Genomic DNA, 17193 nt, shown 5'->3' on the forward strand with positions numbered 1-17193 from the left:
GGCCCCGGGCGGCATCGGGGGGACCCTGGGACGGGGTGGGGGGATAGCGGGGAGAGGGGCCCGGACCGGGGCCGACGGGCCGGTACCAGGCGTGACGGGCCCATAAAGGGCCTGGCGGGCCCGTACCGGTGTGACGGGTCCGCACCGTGGATGACGGGCCGGTACCGGCAGTGACAGGCCTGTACCGGTGTCCCGGGTCTGTACTAGTCGACAGCCCCGTATCGGTGTAACGACCCCGTACCGGTGTCCCGGGCCCGTACCGGTGTCCCGGGCCCGTACCGGTGTCCCGGGCCCGTACCGGTGTCCCGGGCCTGTACCGATGTCCCGGGCCACGGCCCCGCCCCGCCCGGCCCCGCAGCCCCCGAGCAGGGGGCTCAGAGCCCCGGGGCAGCGGCGGGACCGCCTTGTGCCAAAACTCCGGTGGCGCCGGGGGAGGTTCAGTTGGATATCGGGAAAAAACCCTGGAAAGGGCCGTCCAGGGACACCCCAGCCCGGGGGGTGTGACAGCCCCGGAGGTGGCACTTGTGGACACGGGCGCGGGGGCCCTGGGCCGGGCTGGGGGAGGAGGGTTGGACCCCACGGGGGTTTCGACCCGCAGGAGTTCCATGGCCCAAACCAACATCCCAACCACCCCCGGTCCTGCGGGACCCCGAGACCGCCTTTAAATGGAGCCTTTGGGGCTGTTCAGGGACACGGAACTGCGGCTGGACCGGGCCCAGCTGAGCCAAACCGAGTTGGGCTGTGCTAAGCTCAGCCCAGCCCAGCTCAGCCATGGTAAATCCAGGTCAGCCCAGCCCAGCCGAGCCAAGCTGAGCCCAGCCGAGCCAAGCTGAGCCCAACCGAGCCAAGCTGAGGCTGGCCCAGCCCAGCCGAGCCGTGCTGACCTGAGCCCAGCACAGTCCAGCCCAGCTGAGCCAAACCAAGCTGAGTTGAGCTGAGCCATCCAAACGGGGCAGAGCCATGCTGAGCTCAGCCAAGCCGAACCTGCCCGAGCCAAACCATGCCGAGCTGAGCTCAGCCGTGCCACACCGAGCCGGGCCGTGCTGAGCTGAGCCGAAATAACCCCACTGAGCCAAGCCCTGCCCACCTACACCAAGCCGAGCCGTGCTGTGCCGAGCTGAGCCCAACGCAGGCGAGCCAAGCCGAGCCCAGCCGAGTCCGGCTGAGCCGAGCCGAGCCGAGCCAAGCTGAGCCCAGCTGTGCTCGGCTGAGCCGAAATGAGCCCGGCTGAGCTCGGTTGAGCCGAGTCCAGCGAGCGAGCGGCTGCGCGGCCCGGCCGTTCCCGCCGGAGCTGTCCAGCCCCATCCCGCCTCTCCCGGCGCTCCTGCCGTTCCCGCATCCCGCTCCCGCTGCTCATCCCGATCCCGCTCATCCCGATCCCGACCCCGCCATGCGGGAGCGATGAGCGCAGCCGCCCCGCCCGGCCATGGAGGAGGATTTGTTCCAGCTCCGGCAGCTCCCGTGAGTAGCCGGGGGGGGTCCTGCCCCTCCGCCCGCGGGGACAGCGGGAATCCCGCCGGGTTTACGGGAATTCTGCCGGGAAGGGGCTTAGGCCGCGGGAAACAGGCCATTTTCCCGCTGTGCTGCCCGGGCTCAGCATCTCCAGGGATGCAGGAACCGTTCGTTACATAAATTCCGTCGATTTGGGGGGGTTTCTCCTTTGCATGGGGGTAAAAATCAGGAGCGGTGGGATAAAACCGTGAGAGTGCCAAGGGCTTTTGGGAGAGGGAAGGTAGGAATCGCCTTTGCAGGGGGGTTATCTGTAAATAACGCTGTGGAGGCTCTTCCTCCCCATCCTCCTCCTCCTGCCGGGAGCGACTGCGGAGCAGAACCTGCCCTGCAAAGGGGCTTTTGGGGAGGACCAGCGACATTCCCAGGGGTTCTGGAGAGGCAAACGCTGCTGCACAAGGAAAAGGCTGATATTTGCCAGGAACTCTTTGCCTTTGGGATGTGGTCGCTGGATCCGGGCACAAAAAAAAAAAAAAAAAAAAAGTAATAAAACCGTTGTGCCTTTAACCCCGGGGTTTCCTTCCCTTTCCCTCAATGCCAAGTGTTTCCTTTAAAACCAACCCCATTTCTCCCAGTGCTCCGTTCTCAGGTGCTTTGCAACATATTCCTATTTATAAACCCTTGGCTCTGCAAGGCAGGGAATGAATGTTTAAAGTTTGTGTTAAATATTCATAAGCTCGTGTCAATGACAGAGCAAACTGTCCCATAACACTCCTGATAAGTTGGGAAATGGCCACTAACTCCAGTTATTTCCAGATCCTTAGTTAGGATGCCTTGAGCTTGTCAGGAAAAGGAATCAGACATTATTTTATTGGACTGGTTTTCCCATTTTCTAAAACAGAACTCAGGAATATGCTCCAAAGTGCCTCCCAGTGCAGGTGTAATCAGGTGTTTTGTGCTGGGAGATCTTGCCAATAAATGCAGCAGCTCCCTGAGATATCCCAGCAGTGGAGGATTTTGCAAGTCTGGAACAGAAAATATCCCTGGGGTTTTTTTTCCTTCATCTGTGTCCGTTTGTTTCATATATTCCTGAGTGATAAATGTATATTTTGATTTGCTGCACTGAGGAATGGGGCAGGTTGTTTTCTGCTCAGATTTGTGATTCTCAGGGCAGTCTCTGCCTTTTTGAGAATCCATCACCTCCAAAATTACAGTTGGGAAGATGCAGAAACTCCAGCTGGATCAGGGACACCCTCAGCAAGGTGACACTGAGCTCTGTGATGGGGTCACATCCTGGAGGGAAGGGACGGGATACAGAGGGACCTGCACAGGCTGTGGCTGCTCCATCCCTGGAATGTTCAAGGCCAGGTTGGATGGAGCTCTGGTCTAGTGGAAGGTGTCCCTGCCCATGGCAGAGGGATGACCAAATGATCTTTAGGGCCCCAGATAACCAAGCCCAGCTCCTGGAATAGCCCTTGGAAGTGTTAATCCCTGTTCCTGGTTTCAGGGTGGTGAAGTTTCGCCGCACCGGGGAGAGCTCCAGGTCGGATGAGGATGGAATTTCAGGAGAGCACGAGGTGCAGATTGAGGGGGTCAGGACAGAGCTAGAACCTGTGGAGCTGGAGGATGGAGCTGCAGTGCCAAAGGAATTTGCCAACCCCACAGATGGTGAGTAGGTCCCTGGTTTTCCTGCCAGGGGAAAGGTGTGGCCTCTTTATCTAACTGAGGTGGATACACTGGGTTTGGAAAAGTGAAAGACCCCCAGAGAAAAACAGGAAACAACGACATAGGCAAAATATGTTACATCTGGAAATCTTGGTTTAATCACCCCACTCTGTGTGGATGCTCCATGTGTTTGGCTTTGTATCCCCAGTAACAGACTCTTTTAGGAGTTGTAGATCCAGTCACTACTATTTCTTAGTTGCCTTAGAACTGATCCTGCTCCTAAAACATTGCCAGGTTTGCTGGAGCAGGTACACCTGGCTCTCCTTCAAGGCTGAGATGAATCTGCAGTGTTCCCATCTTCTCCTTTCCTAGAGGACAAGAGGGACAGGAGGAATGGGCATCCCAGCCTCTGTTCCCTGCCTGGAGGCAGCACTGGTTTGGGAGAGATGAGAAATATTGGCTTTGTCTTACACAAGGCAGGTGACAATTTGGTAGGATGTTATTAATCTTATTTATGAACATCTCTGCTCTGTTTTATCCACTGGATTTTGTTTGATTTCCTCTTGGTTTGCGGGTTTGGGCTCTGCTGAGAGAGGATGGGCAGCTCTGAGCCAGACAAAGCTTTTCTGTGGGGAACATCCTTTTTAAACTGCTGGAAGTGTTACAACTGTGAGACTTGAACAGCTCAAATATCAAAATGTGCTTTTCTTGTTCAGTTCATTTTTTTGCACTTGAGCAAAGGAATTGAGATATCTCAGCATCTTCAGCTGAAACAAAGTAATGAGGTCATGGCACTGTGTGGGAAACAACCCTCAGCATTCTGAATAGAAATAGGCTTTAAGATATGTGTGTCTTGGACAAATTCTTGATTTAAATAATTCCAGGTTGACCTTCCCTGCAATAAAACATTCCCTGCAGCTTCCAGCATTGCTGGGTGGGGGCTGTTGCACAGCTCTTATTTCTCCCCAGAAGAAGCTGCAGTTCAGTGGCTGGAGCAGTCACTCCCAGGAGTGAGAGGCTGAACATGTGCTGGATTTGCTGGTGCCACATTGATTTACCTCTATGGGATTGAAATATTCTAGGAATAATTTGAATTATTTTGATTTTAGCACCGTTCCTGAAGAACACAGGGATTTTCCTGAGTAGGAACTGTATTAAAACTAAGCAGCTGAGTTATATATTTGAGATCTCAACAGGTTACCTGGTTAATTAGGAGCTGTACTCACAGCAAAGGCTCTCCCAAAGGATGGGTCTGACTAGGGGAGGAATCCACTCCTGCACTGGAATTGTTTTCTTTCCAGATACTTTCATGGTGGAAGATGCGGTGGAAGCCATTGGATTTGGGAAGTTCCAGTGGAAGCTCTCTGTCATCACCGGATTAGCCTGGGCAAGTACTTGGGATCAGCACCAATTGCACGGTCACCAGAGAACCTCAGGGATTTCAAATCATGGAGACAGAGAGTTTCCAAACAGATAAATGTACAGCAAAGAAGGAATTTTACTTGAAATTCTAAAATAAGGAATTCTAGGGAGTCAAACTTGTTATTTGGGGGTAATGAACAACCGGTGGATTTCTTTGTCTCTGAAATTCTTGTAAGTCAGGGTTTGAAAAATCAGTTTGATTCTCCACTTCAAATGCTGTTTCAGATCCATGTAAAAGGTTGGACTGTGCCACAGTTTAGATCCTAAATCAGCTGTGGAATTTGGCCTACAGATGATCTACCAACATATTTGATACAAATCCAGGTATAAGGGAGAGAGGGAATAAGTTATAAGGTAATAAACAGTTCTGACTGAATCCGTGTGTGAAGGAGCTGAAAGCTCATCCCTGGAATCTGCACTGTGGAAGTGACTGAGCCTGGGTCACTCCTTGGAATCACCCCCCAGTAACTCTGGATTTGGCTCTTTGAATCCCCTGTGCCAGAGTTACTGATCACAACAATCAGAAATTAGTTACTCAACACAACAACCAGAAATGAATTTAAAAGGGAACCTGTTGCTGTGTTTGCTCCACCACGGAGTGGGAATGGCACAGAAATTCCAACAAGGTGTATTTATTGACTACTATGTCCTTCTAACTGTCAGGCAGTGGTTTATTTTGCTCTCTTTTCCCCCTGCAGATGGCAGATGCCATGGAAATGATGATTTTAAGCATCCTGGCTCCCCAACTCCACTGTGAGTGGCGATTGCCCAGCTGGCAGGTGGCTCTGCTCACCTCGGTAGGAAAACAACTCACAGCTCCTGTGTTCCCTGAGGCTTTTCCTCTCAGTGTTATCCTGACATTATGCTTTGTATCCCCAAGTTAAATCTCTGCATGGCCTTTGCAGATTGCCTTTGGCTTGGAAGATTAGAGAGGTTTTTTTAGAAGCCATGAAACTCACTGAGAACCGAGGAAGTTTCAGGCTCAAAGTTTCATGTAATTTCCAGGGAAATATATGAGTTGACTCAGACTCATCCTAAAATTCAAACCGTTAGATTAATTGAAAATAAAGATTGGTAACTTTTGATTGTCTTGCTTGAAAATCTTTCTCTCTCCTCACATTTAAGCTCCCTTGGACACAGACGCAGTGGAAGCTGTGAGAGAGCAAACAAGTGTTCCAGAGTGCCCAGTCCAGTGCCAGACTGGTTTGTCACTGGATGGAATTTTAATGGCAAAGCTGACTGGAGAGGTGCCTTGTTGCTTCCTCTCTTCAAGCCGGAGAGAACTGGATGATCTCTAAGGTCCCTTCCAACTCAAACCATTCCATGACCCCCTGGATTTGTCACTCTGTTGTTAAAGCTGAAATTTTCTGGTTTCCTTGGAAGTTTTGTTCTCTTTGGTGTCACACAGAGATTTTCACTTGTCTTGTGTTTAAGGGGAAAATTTTTTCTTGATGTTTCACAGGTGGTGTTTGTGGGAATGATGTCCAGCTCCACCCTCTGGGGAAACATTTCAGACCAGTATGGGAGAAAAACAGTAAGTCTGTAGCTCCTACTGGAATTTATCCCAATATTTCTGCAGTGGGGATGTTTTAGTGCATGATGGCCCAGAGAAGCTGTGGCTGCCCCATCCCTGCAAGTGTCCAAGGCCAGGCTGGATGGGGCTTGGAGCAACCTGGGCTAGTGGGAGGTGACCCTGCCCATGGCAGGGGGTGGAATGAGATGATCTTTAAGGTCCTTTCCAACCCAACCCATTCTGGGATTCCATGGTCACAAATGTCAGAGTCCACAGGCACAAAGCAGAACTAAGCACATCCAGAACTGACCTCCCATGAAATAAAGGGAATTTTTAGCTCTGTTTTGTACTTAGTTAATTTGTGTTACAGTAGAAACTCTTTTTTAACTCCTGTTCAATGCAGGGCCTGAAGATCAGCGTGTTATGGACACTCTACTACGGGATCCTCAGTGGGTTTGCTCCCGTGTACAGCTGGATCCTGGTGCTGAGGGGCCTGGTGGGATTTGGGATTGGAGGAGTGCCTCAGTCGTAAGTAAATATTCACAAGTCCAAATTCCTCTTTTCTATTCATTTTTTATAAAATGTTTATGTCCAATTGAAGTGTTGTTTCTGTTCAGCTGACCCCAACCTTGGTCTTGTTGCAAGACAGGTCATGACCTAAACACCAGCATTCAGAGGCAGAGCTGAGCCCTGATTGCTGAGTCTAAACACACAGATTATTGTTCAGCCAGAGCCTAAACTTCTGTGTCTCAACCTGAGCTGGAATTCCAAACCCACTCAGCCCCAGCTTGGAGCACTGAAGGTGCTGTGATGACTCAGAGGAAAAAGGCAGCACCAGGATATTTCTCTATTGCTGTGTCGTTCCATTCACGGAAGAGAAGGATCCATAAATCTCCCACCTGGAACAACTAACTCTGCTCTAGGCTTTTAATTATGAATGTAAAGAGAAGAGTTCAGCCATTCTCTCTCTGCCTTTTGTCCTTATCAATAATTGATATTTTGCCTTGTGGAGGTGCTATTTGGGAGTAGTCAGAGTCTATCTTTGATTGATGGCTCATTGACTTCTTCACAAAGTAGGAAGAGTAGCTCCTTTCTAATATCCTTAAGCAGGCTGTGTAACTCCACAGGTGAGTGGCTGAATCTCAATGGAATATCTTTGTAATTGCATCTTCTCTAATGGCTATGAGAGAGAGATTGTTCTGAAAGGTGCCTTTAAAACAAAAACCTCCAGCACTAATCCATTAACTGACTGTGGCACGTGTAGGCACAGAGCTGCACCTGAAGCTCTGGCCTCCTCTGGGAATTGTCTGAGAGATGCTGTCTAATGCTGAATGTGAAAGTTCATTCACAGAGCCAACATCCAGAGCTGCAAGGGTGTGGAGTGTTCAGGGATGTGGAGTATTCTCTTAGGAAAACAGTTCTGTACAGCATTATGGAATAGGAGGGTTTGGGTTGGAAGGGATCTTAAAGCTCATCCAGTCCCACCCCCTGCCATGGGCAGGGACACCTTCTACCAGACCAGGTTGCTCCAAGCCCCGTCCTACCTGGCCTTGGACACTTCCAGGGATGGGGCAGCCACAGCTTCTCTGGGCAACCTGTGCCAGGGCCTCCCCACCCTCACAGGGAGAAATTTCTTCCCTATATCTCACCTAAAAAGTCTGAACCCATTCCCCCTTGTCCTGTCACTGCAGTTCCTGATGAACAGTCCCTCTACAGCTCTCCTGGAGCCCCTTCAGACACTGGAAGGTGCTCTGAGGTCTCCACACAACCCTCTCTTCTCCAGGTTGAACAGCCCCAGCTCTCCCAGCCTGTCTCCATAGGGAAGGTGCTCCAGTCCTCTTATCAGCCTCGTGGCCTCCCCTGGACTTGCTCCAACAATTCCATGTCCTTACGTTGGGGTCACTTATCAGCTCCTACATTTCAAGATGTGATTTTCCTTCTCCTCTAAATCCCTGCTTTGATATAATGTTGTGTAACTTTGTACTTCAATGACTTTGTACTTTGCTTCCTGGGCAGCTCCTCATAAATCAATCCACTGTTCCTTAAGTTAGCAGGAATTTTGATACAAACCTCAAAGGAAGCCTGAGGAGTTTAGAGGCAGAAACAGGCTGAGTCAATGGAATGCAAACAGAGCAGGAGCAAAGCAGCAAAGACAAGCCTGAGCAGACAGTTTGAAGAAGATGAGGGAGCCTTGACTGGCTGCTGGCCCTGCCTTCATCCCCAGGAAACACTCCCAGAGAAGCTGTGCCATCTCCCTTTGGCACAATCATGGAACAAAGCCTCTGCAGAGCTCAGTGTTTTCTTTTGGAATCCCACAATAAAAGAATGCAAATTATTTTGTACCAGTAACATGATCAGACCTTGAAAGTCTTCCCCTCTTGTAGAATTGAACCCTGGCAGAGGAGACTGATGTGAAATTCTCTGAGCCAGTTGTAAAGCCCTGAAGAAAAACTTTCCCCATCAAGAGTTTGTGTTGGATTCTGATGGACCACACTGGAAATAACAGATACAAGGCCTGGCCCAGAGCAGGGCTGTGAAAACATCATTTAGACAACTATGGGGTCACAAAATCACATGAGAAGAGCAAATTGTGTCCTCTGTTGCAGTGGTGAAGGGTTGGTTCTGGTGTAGAAAGGAGAGTCTGCCCCAGTGTCAGCCTGACTGGCTCTGGGGGACAGGAAGGGGTTTGAGTTACTCCTCTGGGTTTGGCAATTTAATTAAAAGCCAAAGGGAATGTTTGAACTTCTGTCTTTGTGCTGATGTGGCATTTTTCTCACTGTGCTAACATGACATTTTCTCTCTGTTCTCTCTTTGCAGAGTAACTTTATATGCTGAGTTCCTTCCAATGAAAGCCAGAGCAAAGTGCATTTTATTAATAGAGGTGAGCAGTGTGTGCTGATCCTTGGAAGGACAAATCCTACTGTTTGTTACATCCCTTCCATCCTCCTGCCTGGAAATCCCCCCCAGAGCTGCAGTCAGGCCTCCTTTGCCTGTCCACGTCAGTGTGGAGCTGAGTTATCTGGTACCAGCTCATATCCAAAAGACAGAAAGTTTCCACGTCACACTCCACTCTTTGTGTTGAATTTGCCTTTTTGCAAATTAACTTCCATCCAGAGATGGACACTGACTGCTCTGAGCACAGGAGGGACACTGGGTGTCTGTAATTCCATGGTGAAATTCATCTACAGCTCAGTAATGGATTTGGAGGAATGACTGGTCCATAAATCCAGGGCTAAATTCAGCTCCACGTCTTCATCCAAATGTGTCAAAGTCACAGAGAGCAGAATTTCACCCTATGAATATTTTAAGGCAAAATTCACAGCCCTTTGATAGATGATTGGAAGGTCAGGGCCAGAACTGTTACTTGGCTGCATCACTTCTTCCAGGAATGGGCCAGCCACAGATTCTCTGGGCAACCTGTGCCAGGGCCTCACCACTCTCACAGGGAGGAATTTCTTCCCAAAATCCCATCTAAATCTCCCTTCCTTCAGCCTAAGGTCATCCTCCTTGTCCTCTTACTCCAGGCCCTTGTGAAAAGTCCATACCTTGCCTTCCTGTAAGCCCTCTCTAGGCACTGGAAGGCTGGTAAATAAATGTTTTCACCCCTATAACCTTTAAACAAATCCCCCAAAAGTGTCTGGGCTCTATTCCCACACAGGTGCAGACCTGAAATGTCTCTGGCATTTCTCCCTCCAGCCATCCCTGGAGAGCACATCCTGGAATGCTGCAAAGAAGGAGACCTTAGGAACACTCATATCCTCACCTATGACTATTGCTTTTCCTTTCCCCAGGTGTTCTGGGCCCTTGGGACTGTGTTTGAGGTGCTCCTGGCAGTGCTGGTGATGCCCACGCTGGGCTGGCGCTGGCTCCTCATCCTCTCTGCCCTCCCGCTCCTGCTCTTCGCTGGCCTGTGCTTTGTAGGTATTTCCTCCAAGAATTAATATGTGTTCCCTCCATTCCCACTTCTCCTCCCCATTCTGTGACCCAGCTGAAGGAAATCATGGCAGCTTTGAGCTCTCTGTTGGTGTCTTCTGTGAAATATCTCCAATAATGCAAAAATGCTGTTTCCACAGGGTGCAGCTAAAACCATTCCAGGGAGAGCTGTGTTTGTGTGTCTCTAATTGCTGGAGGACAATGGTGGGCTGGAATTTTGGGAAATCAGGCCTGGAACCCTCTCCAGTTTAATGACTTTGTTTCAACCCAGTGCAGGGGAATCAACATTTTATCAAAAGTGGTTGATACTTCCCAGATGCTCTTTAGATTTTAGAATCACTTTCCACTTAAAAATTCACCCAAATCAGGGGTAAAATCTGCAGAGTCCAGATCAGATTCCAAAATAAGATGTATATGATTTAACCCTGAGCTTCAGTGATATATTTTATTATTTATTGGGTGTTATATTTTCCAATCACTCAATCTCCTCATAGATAAATGTCCTTGAGAGGTGGTTTAGCAGCTTTTATTATTCCTTAGTTTTTCAGGAATCCCTCCAGTTATACAGGTGCTCCCACCCTTGTTTGAAATTAAAAGGAGCTTAAAAATATGAATTTTGGAATGTTTTTTGCCCTGGATGCTTTGCCATACCTACAGGGAAGGGGTAATGGAAAGAACTGGCACAAATGTCCAACATTTCTCAAGGATAAATCCAAAGGAACTGAAGAGAAAGAATTCTGGAGTTCTGAGTTTATGGGGAAAAATGGGGGTTTGTCATTTTTAAAGCCTGATGAGATGATTCTCTGAATTCTTAAAGATTAGTTCTGTAATCCTTCCTTGTGCTGGAGTCACTGGGATTTCTCCCAAGGAAAATCCCAGCATGTTTCTTGCTGTTTGTGACGTCCCTGTGTGTGTGACCTGCTTTGTTCCCTCAGTGGCTGCCAGAGAGTGCCAGGTATGATGTGTTGTCTGGGAACCAGGAGAAAGCACTTGCCACTTTGAAGAGGATAGCAACAGAAAATGGAGCTCCAATGCCTCTGGGAAAACTGGTCATTTCCAGACAGGTAAGTCCAGGCACCTCAATAATGTGGGATACAGTGGAACTGTGCCAAGGTGATGTGTGGTTTATTAGCAAATAATCAATGTTCTGTTTGATTTTAATGCCTCAACTAGTAATAAAAAATACAGGATGATCATATGCTTCCTCTTTCACAGTGAGGAAGTGTTAATTTCTCAGTTTGAAAGTGAAAAGCACCTTTAAAGTGGGCATTAGTGTTATTTAACTTCACTCCAAGGCCTTGTTATTAAAGAAAATCGAGCCCTGAGGCTGAAGAGCTCAGATGGGAATTCTCAGATCTGAATTTATGAGACAAGAAGGACTTTGACACTTTAACTGTCTTTGGCAGGGGTGGGACTGGGTGATCTTCAAGGTCCCTTCCAACCCAACCCATTCTGGGAGTTTGGGATTCTTGCCACTCTGCATCCTCCAGCCCAGGACCCCTGAGTTCCCTGATCATCTGATTTCTGCTTGTTTTCAACAGGAAGACCGAGGAAAAATGAAGGACCTTTTCACCCCCCATTTCAGATGGACCACGTTGCTGCTCTGGTTTATATGGTAAGAGGGAACACAAAGCTTCAGTGCCAGCACAACTCTAAGTGCTTTTTATTGAAGGTATTTTACAGTGTTACTCAAATACAGCAACTTCCTCCTCAAAAAAAACCCAACAAAACCCAAAACCCTAACATGTATTGATTTGTAATTCATTAAACCACCCAATCACCCTCATTCCCAATTAAATTGCTCTTTAATTGCTAAATGCTGGTAGGAAATTGCTTTGAGGTAGGACTTAGTGCATCTCCTCCCACAGTGGGTTCAGTTTTGATTCATGTTGTTTAATCTCAGTTTGACCAGCTGAGAATTCCTCTCTCATTTGCTTCCTTGCAGGTTTTCCAATGCCTTTTCATATTATGGGTTAGTTTTATTAACTACAGAGTTCTTCCAAGCAGGAGATGTTTGCAGCAGTGAGTACTAATCCATATTTTCTTCTTAAATATACCCTGTTAAAATTGGTGGAATATCTTTTATTAGATCACCTTCTGCTGTTGGTTTGGGAAGGAATGTGGCTGAGTTTTAAGTTTATTTTAAACATTTTTATAGACTGTTCCTCATCTCCTGCACAGGGTAGAGAGATCCTGCAGTGGTTTTGAACTCAAAGTGTAAAACAGCAAGACAACCTTCAAGGGAGACCTGTTCTTCTTGAGGAAAAAAAGTGGTTGAATAAATATAAGTTTGCAGATTTGACAGAGCTAATTAGTTCTGAGAGAGAGAAGCTGCTGCTCTGGAGCTCCTGGGTTCTCCAGATGGGAAAACCTGCTGAGAAAAAAAGATAATGGGAGGAAATCATTGTCCTTTTTGTTGCAGATTTTTGGAGGGAGGAAAAAAAAAGGTGCTTTGACAGCGTTAAGAAGAGGTTTGAAAAGTCTGACTCCCCAGGGGAGGGATGATTGTGTTCAGTACAGTTGTAATTAGGGAAAACTGCCTGGAAGTTGGAAAATCACAGAAAGAGGAGGGGGAGTGTTGGGAGCAGACCCAGATCCCAGAGTTGCACAGCAGTGATCAAGGATTTGAGGGGTCTAAATCTGATTTCCTCCCCAGAGGAGGATGCAGCCCTTGAAAACACTGGGCTCTACAAGGACATGGGATTATTCAGTGTTCTCAGAGCGTAGGAAGTGTTGGTATCCCAGTTTATGTGGGGAGAAACTGAATTTCTGAGGTTAATTCTGTCCTGAGCCCTGGAGCAAAAAATAACTAAGGCTGTTCAGGTGATAAGGAGGTGGAAGTTTTCATTGTGAGAGTGGTGTGAAACCTGCCACAGAAAACATTATAAACTGCTCAGTGTCAGCTCTGCCTTCCAGGTAAAATCACCTGGAATTGCTCTGGAATGGCCCTTCTGACTGTGGATTCCATCCAAGCAACACATTAGGCAAAACAATTAAATCCAAGGGGCAGAATCACTTAAACAATTAAATCACGGGGGCATTTCTATCCATAGATGAATTTCCAGAAGTATTTTTAAAGGGTGGTGGGTACAGTGAATCAATGCCAGTCCTTTCAGTGCAGCCCTTCCTAAACTTCAGCAGTCAGAGTGATAAACACACACCAGGAGTGTAAACAGAGAAGAGATTACTTATAATATATGACATATTTGACTTTTTTTTCCTTTTTCCCCAGTATCCAGCAGAAGGCAGGAAGTTAAAGCAAAGTGCAGCCTGACCTGTGAGTATCTGACAGAGGAGGATTACACAGACCTGCTCTGGACAACCCTGTCAGAATTCCCTGGTAAGTGGCAATGGGAAGCACCAGTTCTTCCCTGCTCAGGGTGATGGGAGGGGGCTCTGGGATCAGAAATGGAACTGGTCTGACTGCCCTAATGCCATCTAAATAACAGAATGGAAAGAGCCCTTCTAAAGAGCCCTTAGATGCAGCAATGGGAAGATGAGCAGGGAACAATGGTTAGAAGTTACTCCAGTGAGCCACAGTCAGGCATTTCTGGCTTTCACCTGAGGAACCACTGGATTAATCAGTGGTTAAGGGATGGCAAAGTGGATTGTTCACTCCTACAGCAGCAAAGTATTTGAAAGAGACTCCAAAATCTCAAATCTGAACAACCCAGACTGTTAAAAACTGCTCCATCCTCCCCCTTTGCTCAGTTCCCAACACTCCCCTGGTCTCTTCCACAGGGGTGTTGGTGACACTCTGGATCATCGACCGGATCGGCCGCAAGAAAACCATGGCCCTATCCTTCCTTGTCTTCTCATTTTGCAGCCTCCTGCTGTTCCTCTGTGTTGGAAGGTGGGTACAACACAGGGAACAACTGGAATATCAATTTGATCCATGTTCTCTCTTGATTGAGGCAGGAGAACTGGAAGTGGTGGTTTGAAAAGCCATGGGATGGTCGTGCTCAGCTGGAGAAAGGATTAAGGCTGGGTTTGGGTTTTCTCACCAGAGTTTGTAAGGAAACTAGAAGAAGCAGGAGAGAAGAAATCCTTTACTATAATCTGGTGGACAGAGCAATCCAAAGGGAAAAATAAGAGTTTAAGTCTGGGTAGGATGTAATCATTGGGCACTTTTAAATTTAAACCCTTCCAGGAACTTTCCAAAACCTCACAGAAACCTTGTATTAAGGAACCTTATAAAATTGCACATATCCAGGTGGTAATTGGGTTCGTGTCTTTTAAACAGGAAAGGTGGACTCTCATTTCCTTCTCATGGGTATAATTTTTATTTCTCTAGGCCCCAGCTCTCAGTTAGAAATTTAGAAAATTTGTGGGATTGTGGGAATGCAGATTCTTTGCCATCATTGTTATATTAAAAGGTCCAGAAAAAATGCAAAGGGTTCATTAAAAAAGCCAAAAGAAATTGGTTCTAATAAATTTAGCATCTTTATTGCACTTGTCTCCAAGTGAACCCCCAGTGATTTTACCAAACAATCCCAAACTCTGCTCTCCTCTTTCTTCTCCCAGGAATGTTCTGACTGTGCTGCTCTTCATTGCAAGAGCCTTTATTTCAGGAGGATTTCAGGCTGCTTATGTTTACACTCCTGAGGTAAGGGGGTTGTTTTTGTGATTAGAATATTTATGAGGAGTGAGAACATGGGGGGGAAAGTAATTTTGATGACCTGTTCACAACGGACTCCAGCCAAGATTTGAGTTGTAGATCTCATTGTCATTGTCTAACAGAACCTGCTGTGGCAGCACTTATTCATTTCCACTGATTTAGGAGTGAAAGGAAGAGAATTTCCTACTGGCATTAATGGGCTGATGTTTTCTCCCCAGGTTTATCCCACAGCCACACGTGCTTTGGGCCTGGGAACATGCAGTGGAATGGCAAGAGTGGGAGCCCTCATAACCCCCTTCATTGCACAGGTAAAATCCCTTTTACTCTGAGGCTGAAGGAAGGTTGGACTCAATGATCTGGGAGGTCTCTTCCAACTTTAACGATTCCATAATTCTGTGAAGGTCACGGAGAACCTACTTTTCTTTCCACCAGACCAGATTGATCCAAGCCCCATCCAACCTGGCCTTGAACACTTCCAGGGATGGGGCAGTCACAGCTCCTCTGGGCAACCTATGCCAGGGCCTCATTACCCTCACAGGGAAGAATTTCTTCCCAATATCCCATCTCACCCCACCCTCTGAGAGTTTAAATCATTATCCCTTGTCCTGCTGCTATCTGCCCATACAGAACGCCCTCCCCTTCCTTCTTATAAGCTGTTAATCTTTTTTCCAGTGCTATAATTAAAATTTCTACTACTACATCAGTATCCATATTTGTTTCCCTGCTGAGGTCCTGTGTTCCTTTCCTGCCTGTTTCCTGCAGGTGATGTTGGAATCCTCAGTGTACCTGACCCTGGTGGTTTACAGCGGCTGCTGCCTCCTGGCCGCCCTGGCCTCCTGCTTCCTGCCCATCGAGACGAAGGGCCGTGGCCTCCAGGAGTCCAGCCACAAGGAATGGGGCCAGGAGATGGTGGGGAGAGGATCTCAGTCCCCAGGGGAATCACAGGAGTGATGGCACATGGAAAGAATGAATGACTGGAGCAAGATTTCTCACAAAACCTCCGAGCCTGAAGCATCGAAAGCTGAGCCTCGTCACTGCCAACGTCACGTGTCAAACTGCAGGAATCTGGGGGTGAACCTCAGCAAATTGTGTCTCTGCTGCTCTTTGCTCACACTCATAGAAACTTTCCATCTGTATGGAGAGGGATTTAATCCAGACATCCTCTGGAGTTTAGCAGGAAGGGTGTTTCTCTGTTGTGCTTGCATGGTCAGCTCTTCAGCTTCAAACGTCCCGTGCCAAGCAAATCACCAAGTGACTGCAGCCCAGCATCAGCTGTAACTAAATACTGAACTCTTGAGCCTAAAAACAAGAGGTTGATATTTATTGTGTCCCTGGCCCTGCACAGGGTGGGTTCCACACACTACACTAGAAATTACATGCCTGCCTTGCACTTTTAACCATCAAAAACACAACAAAATGTGGTTGTGGCAAACCAACCTTTGCAGTTCCCCTGGTTATGGGTTCTGTTCCTGGAGATTTAACTGGGAAGGATTGCTTGGAAATGAATTCCTGAATGTTTCTCCCATCCCAGCAGGTAGTTGGAACCCTGAGGGTGGTATTTGCTGCAGAGCTGAAACCTTATATCACAAATATAAATCATAGAATCATTAAGGTTGGAAAAGACCTCCAAGATCATCAAGTCCAGCTTTTAAATCCTCATGGTTTGTAGCAGAATTTGAGTTCTCTGACATTGCCAGAAACCTTGAGCTCTCTGTCTTGCTTGGTGTGGGGAGGTGCTCACTGCTGTGGTTCTGTCCATGGATCCAGGTGTGCCCCTGCTCCATTTTACCTGAGCACCTTCCCACAGTGGAGCCAGAATCTGAGCTGGAAGAGCTGCTGTTGGGATGGAGCTGCTTCCAAGTGTCTCCCCAAAAAAGGTGGCCTCCTGACAGCTGGGCAGGACTTCTCCAGAGCTGCTGATTGTACATTGACTGGTGACAAAGGAATGTAGCTGGAATTGTGACATAAAAGGAACAAAAGTCACAGGAAGAGCCAAACTGCAATGACCCCTGGATGAAGAACATCCCTCCTTCAGGTGCGGCTCCTCGAGGTGATGGTGCTACTCTTGTCAGGGAATGTCATGGAGTTCAGGTGAGGACAAGCTCAGAAACCTGTCACTGGGCAGGAAATCCCATTGCAGAGCCTATGGGAATGTGTGAGGATCCGAGACGTGCCTCCTCCAGTTCCCGGTGTATTTTCAGGATTCCAAATTATGGAACACAACCAAATGTGAGGGAGATGGACTCTGTGCTCGTCCTGGGATGTGTTTTCATAGTCTGTCTGATCAGGTGTCTCACATAAACACAGGTAAACGTGCAGCACATTTTTGCACAGTTGAATATTTTAGGTATCCTGGGAAGAAGGTCCTGTTCCTGGGGGCAGGAATAGGTCACTGAGCCCCTGTTTGGGGGCAGTACAAGTGAACACTGTTGGGCTCAGCTGTCACTGGGGGTCTCCCAGCACTGTGTGATGCTCCACCATGTGTCAGGCTCATTGTTCAGAGACTGGAGGGAAAACAGAAGTGGATAATTCCTTAAAAAACCTGAGGAAACTCAGGCTAAGGAAGAAGGCCAAAGAGGTTGTTGGTGTTGTG

General features: G+C 47.9%; 1 protein-coding gene across 2 annotated transcripts; it reads left to right on the forward strand.

The window, feature by feature from the left end:
• The first annotated feature begins 474 nt into the window (after positions 1-474).
• Positions 475-16007, forward strand: SVOP (SV2 related protein). Of its 2 annotated transcripts, XM_051785489.1 has the most exons (16): positions 475-1461; positions 2957-3117; positions 4416-4501; positions 5235-5333; positions 5999-6070; positions 6453-6577; positions 8867-8930; positions 9841-9966; positions 10918-11046; positions 11524-11597; positions 11928-12004; positions 13215-13322; positions 13724-13835; positions 14507-14588; positions 14819-14908; positions 15363-16007. In XM_051785489.1, exons 1-16 carry the CDS (start codon positions 1427-1429, stop codon positions 15549-15551), a joined length of 1629 nt encoding a protein of 542 aa, XP_051641449.1. In that variant the 5' UTR covers positions 475-1426; the 3' UTR covers positions 15552-16007. The 2 variants fall into 2 exon arrangements, with proteins under 2 accessions (XP_051641449.1, XP_051641450.1); XM_051785490.1 differs by lacking the exons at positions 475-1461; positions 2957-3117; positions 4416-4501 and adding an exon at positions 4536-4860.
• The last annotated feature ends 1186 nt before the right edge of the window (positions 16008-17193 follow it).

The sequence above is a fragment of the Manacus candei genome, unplaced genomic scaffold (genome assembly GCF_025592945.1).
Source record: "Manacus candei isolate 608988 ecotype Guabito, Panama unplaced genomic scaffold, ASM2559294v1 h1tg000020l, whole genome shotgun sequence".
Taxonomy (NCBI): Eukaryota; Metazoa; Chordata; class Aves; order Passeriformes; family Pipridae; genus Manacus; species Manacus candei.

Coding starts and splice junctions, on each gene's coding strand:
- SVOP (XM_051785489.1), top strand. CDS start 1,427: ATGGAGGAGGATTTGTTCCAGCTCCGGCAGCTCCC. Junction 9,967..10,917: donor TCTTCGCTGGCCTGTGCTTT/GTAGGTATTTCC, acceptor TTGTTCCCTCAG/TGGCTGCCAGAGAGTGCCAG. Junction 11,598..11,927: donor TTGCTGCTCTGGTTTATATG/GTAAGAGGGAAC, acceptor GCTTCCTTGCAG/GTTTTCCAATGCCTTTTCAT.